This window comes from Buceros rhinoceros, unplaced genomic scaffold, assembly GCF_000710305.1.
Source record: "Buceros rhinoceros silvestris isolate BGI_N320 unplaced genomic scaffold, ASM71030v1 scaffold5691, whole genome shotgun sequence".
Lineage (NCBI taxonomy): Eukaryota > Metazoa > Chordata > Aves > Bucerotiformes > Bucerotidae > Buceros > Buceros rhinoceros.
This window is the reverse complement of record NW_010394720.1, coordinates 46,953-59,424: the sequence shown is the minus strand read 5'-3', so window position 1 is coordinate 59,424 and position 12,472 is coordinate 46,953. Positions and strand designations below refer to the sequence as shown.

At 38.0% G+C, this 12,472-nt stretch overlaps 1 protein-coding gene across 1 annotated transcript in view; it reads left to right on the top strand.

Moving 5' to 3' along the window:
* LMBRD1 (LMBR1 domain containing 1) overlaps positions 1–5,096 on the top strand; it is a gene marked incomplete at its 5' end in the record, with an annotated part of 52,112 nt that extends 47,016 nt beyond the window's left edge. Inside the window, 2 exons of the mRNA XM_010145297.1 lie at positions 4,395–4,486; positions 4,650–5,096. Coding sequence (XP_010143599.1) covers positions 4,395–4,486; positions 4,650–4,769 — 212 coding nt within the window. The remainder of the gene's footprint in view (positions 1–4,394; positions 4,487–4,649) is intronic.
* Positions 5,097–12,472: the final 7,376 nt, after the last annotated feature.

Here is a 12,472-nt window from a genome sequence, read left to right as displayed (position 1 = left end):
ATACACTGTGGCAGAGAAACATTAATCCTAATACTACTTCTGGGTGCAAGATAACATCTAAGATGTTCGGGAGTGGTTTCTCCAGCTGTGTTCCACAAGCATCCAAAGGCAGCTGTTCTTGCTCTTAATTGTTTGACAAGTGCATTTTATCTTTGTTGCAGGAAAATCTTAGTAAGAAAATAATTCGGAGACAGTTGACTTGTTTTATTGTAATGTACAACTGACTTGGCAGTGCTGTTCGTTCTCTGATAAGATGCCGCTTGTCTTAACCCAAGCGAAGCATACAGGAATGGCAGTAAATAGTAAAATAAGTGTGTCGTCATAATCTGGTAGCACAATAACAAATAATACCTGGAAATCACAAAACCCTAGAAAGATGTGTTTAAGATGTCAGATCTGTTTAAGGTCTGCTGCATCCAAGCTAAATGATTTAAACCATGAGGCCAGATGCAGGCCCAGAAGTAATGCCTCTAAGGGATAGATGCTGGTTTTCCCCTGAATTACAATTTCCCAAGTGAAATCTCAAACCCTTTGGAATTTGATGTGTAACTTAGCTTTAGAAACATATCCTTTGAGGCTCAAGTTGCAAGTTGGACTGCAAGTAGGAGCTGCTTTTTGCAACACAGCTTTTGAATGAATGGCAGCAGGGCCATGTGAAACACTTAGAGTTCAATACTTGAAGCCATGTCTTCAATGCTTTTAGGATTTGGAGTATGCAATGCTTGTATGTTCTAGCACAGAAAAGCTGCAGGCTTTCTTTTGGAAATAATTTTCAGTGTATTTAAGCAAAACTAGGTTGTGCTTGCAAGTGGGCATGTAAGCATCTGTCCAGGGATGACATTCTCAGTTTGGGTTTCCCATCCAAAATACCATTTTTGTTACATCTGTCTGTGTGGTCTTCATGTAATGTGAGTTGTAGTGATTTAGAGCACACACAGGACCTCAAGAGAGTCTGGCCCCACTTCCTAGCATAGTGAAGAGCAGGTTGCTCAGCCCATCATCTTTGGGAAGCCTGCTTCAATGTTTAACTGTGCTGATGTTGAAGCTTCTCCCACTATCTAACAGGAATATTTCTGCTGCAACTGTCATCTGTTGTCCTTTTGTTGTGCAGGTCTAGGAAGAATTTTGCCCTCTGTTTTGTATGCCCCCACTAGAAAGCAGACGCACCTGCAAACACCTTCGCTTTAAGCTGAACAAACACATCTTTGTATGCTATGTGCTGTAGCTATTGTAGCAGTCTTCTGGTGAGCTTGCTCCTGTATGTAAATGCTATTTTTTACTAGGAAGCCCAGAGTGGCACTGTTGCAGATACAGTTCCAGTCAGAGTAGAAGGAAGCAATCACTTCCCTGGATCTGTTTCCTGGACTCATATTAGTGAAGCCTGGTATTCAGTTACATTTGAGTTGAGGGCGAACACTGGTAACTGTTCTGTCTGTCTGAGGCATGAGGTCACTTTCTATAAAGTTGCATTGTATCTGATCAGCCGTCAGCCTGTACTGTTGCATGGTGTCACTCTAGTTCCAGGTACAGGACTTCTGTCTCTGTTAAACTTTAAGGACTGTTTCAAGGGGCTGGAAAAATAGGCTATGTGTGACTCTTAACATCTAGCATAGTGGACCTATGCTCCCCACTTCTCTCCAGTTTGATGTACAGATGTACAGGGGATATAACCTGTTTCATTGTCCAGTTGACTAATGAAGAGGTAAATCAAGTGTGCACATCACTCTTGAATCCCAAAGAATGCCAGTGTTTTTAAATTGCATTGTTCACAATTTGTAACTCTTCCCTAAAACTAATTATGCTATATGCTTTTGAAAGCTCACTGTATTTTGAGACGCAGAAAATGCAGACTTCTTTATCTACAGATAAGTTCTCATAATTTGAGTTTTCAGTACATTGAATGATTTTTTTTTTAAGGCTTTAAGGTTTGTTTATCAAGAGTTGTGTGTGCTTGTAATTCATCTTAAACTAGCTAATGAACTTCTCAGAAGCCTTTCTTTGAGAATATTTAGTACATCGAGCCTAAGGGTTTTCTAATTCACTGAAATGAAAAACTTGTCAGTGGACTTGAAGTAAAATATAGTGGATTCTTCAGGTAGTCACAGCTATTAGCACTTGTCTGTCATCTTTTGTTTAAAAAATTGTTTTATCTTGAGTCCTGGCTGTTTTGGTTTGCTTGATCAGCACTAAGTAGTATGCTGTATTTGTCAAGTGGTGGCAGTTATCTATTGGAGGTTTGGTAGCTTTCCTCATATAATTTTGTTCTAAATGTTTAAGATATGTCAGTAACATTCACAATTATGATTCTGGATAACAAGTAGTGATCTTAATTCTGGTTATTTATTATAACCTATAGCAAAATAAGGAATAAGGAGGGATAAGATGCTTTAAAGTGTCCTGTTATGTCAGCCTACTAAATAGCTTAGTTCAGGAGGAGTAAATAACATTTAGTTTAGCTGAACTTGTGACACATTCCATAGAAATATTTTCTCAAGGTCAAACTGTTCTAAAATATTTACCATCATCTATTTAATCCCATTACTGTAGAGAGCCATCTGAAAGTCTTTTAGCTTTATTTCAAGCAACCAGCTGGAGAGCTGCAGATGGTGTTGACAATAGTATCTGCAATTATGAAGTATCTTCACTTTTCTGGTATTTCTTACTTTGTCAAACTTAACCTTTTCTATGGACATGGCATGCTAGCAAATTATGCAGTGTTGTGAGTGGTGTGCTACTTTACAACTTTGTCTTTTGTAGGGTATATACTTCAACAGGGAGTGGGAAAAAATCCATTTTCCTTGCATGAGATCTACTCTGGAAAATGAGGAAGGATTAGTTCCACCAAATTCTTTCCTTGTGCTTTCACTGTCTTAGTGGAGAAGCATACTTTCTCTAATTAAGCTGGTTTTCACTGTAATTATCTGCAGAATGTGCTTATTTGTCTGTTGCATCCCTTGTGTCTAGCAGTTGTGAAATCCTGGTTGAACTTTTTTATCTGCTGATAATGTGTAACAGATTCCAGAAATCGGTCTGCTGCATAAAGTAGGATTTAACTTAGTATTTTAAACTATTCTGTTAGTTTTATAACATAAGTCATTGGAGAACTGTTTAAGGAATGGACTTTATTTAAATACAATAATTCTAAACACTGCAAGGATTTGGTTTGGGGACGATCATCTCAGCAAGGTCAAGTGGCAAACCTTCCTGAAAAGATCTATCCTTAATTCCTAGCTCTTCTCTCCCCAGGAAGTAGTGAGCTATAGTATGTGGTATTAAAGCAGCTTGTTGACTTTTATTTAAAGATTCATCTTCCATATAATATTTACTGTTGGAAACTGATGGTTATAAGCTTGTTGCATGGCTGCTGAAAGTTAAACTACAGCTGCAGCATATCACAACTTTAGGAGGTGGGATGTCTGTACTTCAACTGCACCTCAGGGATCTATCCAGACCTAGGTCAGAACAGACAAATTCTGGGTTGCTTGCTTTTTCAAGTATTATAATTGTTTAGATACCAATTTCTGCTTTGAAATGGGCTTTAGATGGTGTTTGAAGCATAGTAAATAATCAAAACAGGAGATCACATTATACCTTAGTGTGAATTCAGTGCACTCCTCCTTGCACTAGATAGACTTGTCACCTGGCTCACGTGTCCTGCTTGGCTGCCCTCTGAATCTTGAATGTGACAGGCTCAGTTCCCATACAAGCCTTTATGCTACCCACCTGCAGTCTTAATGCCTTGACAATTTGATTCTTAGTTCCATTAAAATCTGCAACTCCATAGTGGAGAAGAATACTTAAGTAATATTTTCAGATGTAGCACTGTTTATGGTGTTGGAGGAGGAGTAAGATTTAACCAGTACTGCTGGGTCTTGGGTACAAATAAGACCTCTGCTCTCTGTCACAGAAGGCCCAGTATGTGGTAGGGGTGTTCTTTGCCTACATGATACAACATTGTAATTGACTTTGATTTTTACAAAACATGCAGTCCTGGTAGAGATGTTTTTTCAAAGTATTGAAATGTGGTTTTAACACAGATTCTGCCTTGTATCCTCTCCTTATGGCTATGATTTGTCTAAAATGGGAAGTGAGTAACTAGGATCTGTCAGAACAGGCAATACTTGATACATCTGTAGGAGAAATTGTACCCAATAGTAATGGGATTTCCTGTGTAATTCTTAGCTTAGCGTTACCTATTTTCACACTTGCTTTCCCACTAATAACAAATATCCCTCTAGTCTGCCCTCTTCATAAAAGAGTAAATTTGATTTAATGGAGTGTTTTGTTCTTCAGAGCTGAATGCTCTCCAAAACTGTTTAATTATTATCCTATAAATTAGAATAAACTGATCCTAATTGTTCTGTATTAATCAGTACTATTTGCTTTCCTTTTAGATCAGTGTATTGTTACTCGGACATACCTCTTTCTTCATAAATTTTGGTTCTTCAGTGCTGCCTATTACTTTGGGAACTGGGCATTCATTGCAGTAAGTGCTTTGATTATAGAGATCACTAAATCAAGTTGGATAATTGCATTAGTTGTCACTGAATCATTTCCGTTACCATACTGCCATTTCCTTTTTACATGTTGCCCTTGTATGTCCCTTAATTGAAAAATAGTAACTTTTGCTTTTTGTTTTAAATTTGCAGGTCTTTTTAATTGGATTAGTTGTTTCATGCTGCAAAGGCAAAAAATCAGTCATTGAAGGTGAAGTGGATGACGATGATTCGGACATGAGTGATGATGAACTGTCTGTTTATTACCACTGATAGCCTTTTGCCTTCAACATAACTTTAAATGACATTTTTCCATCTTGAACATCATAGCTGTGTGGAATTGGTATCCAAATAAGCATCCTTGCACCTGTAAAAATAGAAGAAATAAGTGTATGAAATTAAAGGGGTAGAAGACTGAATATTGCTTTTTGAGTATCAGAACAAAGATTGAAGCTGGGTTTTAATAATATATAGAAGTTACTGTTTTATGACTAAATGTTGTATATGTAACTTTCTGATGTATAATTTGAACTACTGTAAGTATTTCATAGTTGATGATGCTTTTCTGTTAACTTAGGTTTTCTTAAATACTTTCATGCCTAAGTATATATTCAAGCTCATAAAACTAGCTAAAATCCTGCAAAACAGGTGGTGCAACCTTGCTAGAAAGATTTGGATGAGGTTTTACTTCCAGGAGGATGTGACTTAACTTTTGCATTAGTTTTGCTGGTACTTCTGCGATTCTCATAAAACTGTACCTAACAAATGGTCCTTAAAAGTATGCAAAAAACCATCCAGTTGAGTGGTGAGTTCCTAATCTGTGCAAAAATATGTCATCTTCATACTGTTATCCCCACTGAGTTACTGTGGGAATCCTCAGGTAACTATGAGGTGGCTTTTGCTTTATTAAAGGAAATGGTTTAAATGACAATATTTAGCATTGTTGCAATGTTTAAGAACAGTTCAATTCTGAAACTGCCAGGTGCCTAACTTAGTAATAACTGATGGAATAATTAAGATGTGATTACTTTTTAACTTATTTTGCTCTTTAATGCAAATTGTCTAGTTTGAAGTTTTCTTTCAATAATTAATGTAAATGTTGTCAACTTGTTTAAAAGCCAATATGTTTATATAAACACAGTTCATAAATATTTTTGTCATTCATGTTGTCTTTGTAAAGTGATGTTATTTTAGCTATGTAGTTCCTGAGCTGTATTTTTAAGTCTGAAAAATATCTTCAGATATCCATTAATGGACTCTGAAAGAGAAAATATTTGCAAGTACAGTGTTTTAAACTTGTAATCCTACCTGAGGGAAATTATAGCAAGCACATGGAAATGCAACTTAGGTAGTCTTTTTATAAGGCTAATTGTTAAATAGCTATTGAAATGTAGGGAAGTTATTAATATAATGCCCTGGTTAACGTTTGCAAACTCTTTAAATTGACATTTCAGTTCAGTTATTTCAAAAACAGTTTGTATCTTCCTGCAGGCTGTCACGAACTTCTCAACTTTCATTTAGTTTGTGTTTCAAGGAGTCTTAGGTAAGCTGTGTAGTTAATGCATGAACACAGAGAATTGATGTTTGGACTCTTACAGGAACAAACAAAACCGGAGTCTCTTAACAAGCCTTCTGTGCCAGCTGCTCCAATATACCTGTTTGTGGCAACCTGGAAGAACATCTGATGTTGCAGCTTGAAGTGGCAAATAGGCAGTCAAGTATGCCCCAGCTAAGAGCAATCAATGTGTTTGCTACCAATGAGGCATTTGAAAGGACAAATGTATTCTAATACTTACAGTAGGTCCTGAAGATTGTCTAGGCAGTCTGACCACCCTTTGACCAGAATTAGCTGAACACTGTTTAAACATGACCATTGGGGAATCTTGCTAGGAATTATTTATAAGAAGGTCAAGTAACTCCAATGAAAGGTGGAACCTCATGTTGACTGCCTGGAAACTGCATTCAGAGGATATCAAGAAGTTAGAGTATGCTTCTTTGTGGGTGCCCTGGGGGAAAACTTACATGACCTAATTTAAGGAAAGTTAACTGCTCAGATGTGGGGTTTTTGTATGCATTTTGTTCATATTTCATCTTCAGCTTTAACCAGTGATAATTATAACTTTCTTCTTTGGCTGTGTCATGTACAGATTTGTTTATTAATCCGAGTGTAAGATTGGGCTGAGATACTCAGTTTTGCAAAGTTGTATCCATTTGATGTTAACTTATCGCTGGGGAGATCACTGCTTTTCTTGGGAAGATTGGCAGGAAGGTGTGGGTTTCATGCCACATAGCTGCTTGCATGTTAGCTATGAAATGGTAGTCCAGAGTGTTTTGCAGATTTTGGAGCAAGTTTGAACTTGGCAGTTATGATATACTGTATTTTACCTCATAAACATCTTCAACTGAGTCTGCAGAGATCTCAATTTTCTGGTCTGAAGTCACTTAGACATCAGAATTGTTTCACTGCTTTGATTGTATAAATAATCCAAATCAATCTCCAGTGTGAGCTTTCAGAATTTCTGAATATGTATTGTACTGTTGTCAGACCTGGCTTAAGTTGGATTGTTGTATTTTTCTAGTCTGCTTCTATGTTGGAGACTCATGAAGATTTCAACTAGTGAGCCTTAAATCTTGCTGACACATCAAGCATAAACCATGGTTGCCAGGTATATGTTTAATAGAATACAGCAGCAACACATGCCCAGTGGGTCCTCAGCTTGCCGCTTGTTCTATAGCGGTTGGCAGTTTCTCTACCAAATCCTAAATATGGTAAAGCCTGTAGTAGTGTGTTTTGTTGCTTAGCTGAAAGCTGGCGGTATGTTGCAGCTTTCCTGGTGACTGTCAGAAACAAGTGAAAAGCCTTCCCTGGTAAACAGTGCAAAGAAACATCTGCTACCTGCTTGTGTTTCAGGGTTAACTTGAGATTTTTGCACTTCTAGGTAGAGTCTACATGTAGTAGTCAGCCTACATGGAATGGTAATTTCATGCTTGAGTTATGTGACAACTTAAGCCAAAAACTATTGAACCCTTTCAGAGTTTGTGTTTTTGCTTCTAATTAATCACTGTAGACGTAATTCTTCAGAGCCTTTGAGGTGTTTTCTACTGCTTAGAAATTGTATTTCTTGGGCTCACAGCTGTTTTATTTGACTTTCTTAACAGTTTTCTGAATTAGACAGTGGCCTGCAACAGCATTTTGGAAAACATTACTCCCTTGTGGAAACTTACGAGGTTTTCTCTAAAATACGAGTAATGACTGGTGAGCATGGAGTTACAGTTCAAGTGTTTCAGAAAACTTACTGAGGGAGGTAATTTGTCTCCATGTAAGCAGATATTTAACCCATTATGACAGCACTGAAACAGTTATGGGTGTGGATAGGGAAACAAAGCACTGCTTGTGAGATTAAGCAAAGGTAAAAGCTTCATCCTTTTCTAAAATAGTCTAAAATAATGTGAAATACTAAAGCTGTAACATTCTTTCAAGCTCTTAGGTTGGAAATTGTAGTTCATATTGATAATACATCTTAGTGTAGATCTCTTCTCCTGCAACTTTCTGCAAAATCAGCTTTCTTGCAGATAAATTAAACTGAGAATTGCTCTTTTCAAGTGAAATGTGTATTTTGACTATACTTTCCAAAAGAAACAAACCCCTTGTTTTCATTGTGATTAAAATATTATTAACCTGAATTTTAAAACAAATTCTGTCTAGATTAAGACAGTTGCCAGTTCTGGATGATGATGTGAATCAAACTCTAGTGTTCTTGACCAGCTTCCAGTTGTTACAGGAATCACTAATTTTGACATCCTCCTCTTCAGAGAGATTGCATGAGTGATATCATTTCAATTAAATTTCTGTAAAGAAGATTATTGCTTTGAAGTAAAATGACAATTTCAGCACATTGAACAAAACTTTATGGCTTTCTTCTAGATTCATCCCTAGGAAAAGAGTGATATATTTAGGGGGTCAGACAGAAGAATTTTGGCTTCTAGAGGGCTGATCTTAGAGATGGGTCGGGCAGATCTTGCAAGCTTCCTGATCCTCCTGCGTTCACCTGGAAGGACAGGTGGGGCCCTCCCTTACAACAATTAATTTTGAGTCTTAGTGTTGTTTCTTATAAACATCTGCTTTTTTTTCCCCAGAGAAAATAGGCAGGTTGCCTAGAGAACATACAACTTAATTTTTTTTGAGCAATTTTGGAAGAATAAATCAAAATCCTTATTGTGAGAATCCTAATATCTTGTGCAAAGGTAGTGACTGTGAGAACATTCAAAGCAAATGTAAAGCTGACCGTGTGTGGTGTTCCTGCCAAAATCTGAGTTTGGGTAATGGGCCTTTTCACCAGAATGTCTTAAATTTCCTGTGAAAAAGTAAAATATAGATTGATTTAATATCTTAAATTGTGATGTTACTACATAGAGACTGAAAATGCTCCCACATGTAGTAAGTGTATCACTTCAACTGAGAGAACTTCAGACTCAGGACAACAAGGACTTTTAATAATGTCTATATTTTCTCTCCAAAAAACACTTGCAGCCTATGGACTTACTACTGTATTAAGCACTTGGAGGAATGTCCTGGGACAGAAACATTTCGTTCTGACACTTAGGTCCTAAACTTAATCACCGAATTACTCAGTTTGGAGAAGACCTTTAAGATCAGTCATAAATCTAACTGCCAACTCCACCACTAAACCATATCCCTAAGTACCATGTCTACACATCCTTAACTTCTTTGAGCTGTACTTGTTCTTCTTGTTCTTTTAAGTTAGAACAGTGCAAATCTGCATCCTATTGCTTACTGACTTTATATCCTTTCCAAACAGAAATTAATCAAGATGCTGATGGTAGGTGTATCTGAGTTGCAAGGAATATTCTTTTTGGAATGGGCCAGTGAAGAAAAGTGCTTTCTTCTGTTTTCAGGTGCATAGTTCTAAAGTATGTCTTCATGGCTCGTGCAGCCTTAACCCATGACAATGTAAAACAGCTTCTTATTTGAACCTGAAAGAACTTAACGTGAAAGTTTAAGTTCTTACTTTTCTAGTGCATGGAGGGGAAAAAAAGATCACAATTAAAATGTGAACTCCAAAGGAATCCTATTTTTTTCCCCACTATGAAGCAGGCACTTTATTTTCAGACATTGATCTTGAAGAAATAATTAGTTTTATTAATATCCTGGAATAAAAATAGGCCTTTTAAGATGTGCAGATACTGACAACAGGACTATTTTAGGGTAGTATTTTCAGAAATGAGGGGTGCAGCTCCTACTGAAAACCTCTGGTATGTCAGATACTGCATTATTTGAAACATGCTGCTTTGTTCTTGAGGTACTTAGGGAACATATAAACAATTTTCATTCTCAATTTGTAAAGGAATTATATCCTTTTAATAAAAGGAGTTGAACATGCCAGCAGGTTTTATGTATTTGAAAATATATTCTGGAAAAAATAATACTTAACTCATGCAGTCATTGCAGACCATTTTTCAGGCTTGACTAGTCATGCCTCTGGTTCTGATAGGGAGCTAAAGGGTGCTGTCAGAAGCTGGATTACATCTTTCCTGAGCTAGCTCTGAGCGCACTGTTAGGAGACGTCATGATAGAACACTTTTTTGGAGATACTATTTTGAATATGTGACTCCTAGCCCTGTGCTATTTAAAGCCTGTCCAAATGCTATCTGACAACATGCTGGCAAATGCTGACATGTATAGGGAAAGGGTGTGTTTAAAGCAGTTTTTCAGACTTGACAATGGTTGAGAGAAAAGACTCTTCCATGTGCTAGATCCACAGAACAACTTCCAGCTTGCACTGTAGAACACAACTTGACCTAAGTTGTAGGTAATCTGTTATCTGAAAGTTAGATGCTGCTTCACTCTAGGCTAATTCTCATTGTGGAGAGAATTAGTGCTGCAGCATCGTGTATGTTAAGGAGTTTGCCCGTTATAGATGTCTGGGACCTAAATCTGGTGTGTAGGTTCCTAAGTTTTGATGTGTAAAGAGGCTTTAATTGTGCACAGGGAATCAGATTTCTCTACTACATCAGTGGACAGCTGCTCTAGTTGAAGATGTCCACTGATCATTGTGAGGGACATTGGACTTGAAGACCTTAAAATGGGTTGGGTTGGAAGGGATTTTTAATGATTCTCTTCAGTGAATCATTCTGTTGATGAATAAAATCTTAAGAGCTGTATTGCCTATTTGGAAATATTGCAAAGAGAGGACCATTTGATGGAAGCTGGGATCTTGCACTTGTTCAGAGGCAAGATTTCAAAGCATTGGAGGGGACCGCTGTTCTAGGCGTTTGCCTGCCATTTGTAAGTCTTCACCCTTGGGGCAGATCTCTTGGTGGTATTCTTAATAAAACCTGTGTGTAACCATAAACAAGACCTGAGACCCATTCAGGTGACGTAACAGTAAGCTAACTGGCCTGGGAAACTCAAGGATGTTCAAAATTCTCTAAAGCTGCCAAAGTCTCCTCCCCACTCTTGGCTGTGGAAAGGTGAGGATAGCATCACATACAAATACCAAATTAACCTCATGACCAGTGGTATAATCATAAGTTGACAATATCAAATACAGCACAGGGAATACGTAGTATAAACAGGGTTTTATGTAATACCACCCTGTGAGCCACTGGGCCAGCATGATGACCGTGGGCTACTTAACTAACATACAAAGTGTATATAGCAAATTTTTTTAATATGCTTGGGTCAGATCTGTTGTTATCTCAACCCTTTGCAATAATCATAAGTTGACAATATCAAATACAGCAATGTGTCACATAGAGATTATAAACATCAGCACAGGGAATACGTAGTATAAACAGGGTTTTATGTAACACCACCCTGTGAGCCACTGGGCCAGCATGATGACCGTGGGCTACTTAACTAACATACAAAGTGTATATAGCAAATTTTTTTAATATGCTTGGGTCAGATCTGTTGTTATCTCAACCCTTTGCATTGCCCCACTTTGAGCACCAAAGAAGGCTGTTGTAGTTTAAACCCAGCTGGCAACTTAACATGCAGTTGCTCTGTCTCCTGCTCCTGAGGGTAGGAGAATGAATGGCTAACAGTGCTCCGTTCACCATTGTCACGCTGCCCCAGACCTGAGCCCCCCTGAGCCAGCTGTTTGAAACTCCTGTTGCCTGGCTAGACTTGCCTTATATATGTGCTGGGTGTGGTGTCAGTATGGTATCAAATATCCTATTGGTTGGTTTTGTTTGGCTAACCTGGCTGTGGAAGTTAACCCTATCCTAGCCAAACCCAGGACAGGGCTGAACCTAGATTTTTACACCTGGCACCTGAATTCATTTGCATTCATAGTAAAGGTTGATTAAAAGACATGAGCAGAACTTAGTCTGAGCAAGTCCTGTCTAAATCCTGAGCTGTATAGTTTTAAACCAACTAATCCCAGGTATTTTTAAAAACTAATCAGTGATTTGGTGCGTGATTTGTAATTAAGGCCCCATGTATGTTCAGAGATGTCCTACTCTGCAGATGTGTATAACATCTGACTTTACTCTTTGAAATACATCTGGTACTACCCACTTCATGCAGACAACCAGCTGGCCACAGTACCTGCCCTGTACTGTTAGGTCACAACACTATCCTCGATTGGAATGGAACAAACTATTGTCTTCACTCCTGGAAAAGAATCCTCATCACCATGTTCTGAGAGAGAACTCTATATCTCTGCTGTTGAACTTGATGTATTGCAGACTTTTAAACATCTGTTGACATCAAAGAGAGAAAAGCAGAACCACCAGCTGCTGTAGTCAATTCCTCTGCAGTGTGTCCACAAGCCACGAGTGGTGGTGGTGTTCTGACTAGAGGGTGGAGCACCTGGTTGGCAGCAAATTATAATTTTTGTGGTCTTGGAGGTATTCCAAGAGTAGCTAAATTGTTCCTACGGTCTTTAAAAAAGCTGCACTGTAACATAATCGAGCAAAAGAACTCATTCCTCATCCTGCTGTGTTACCCT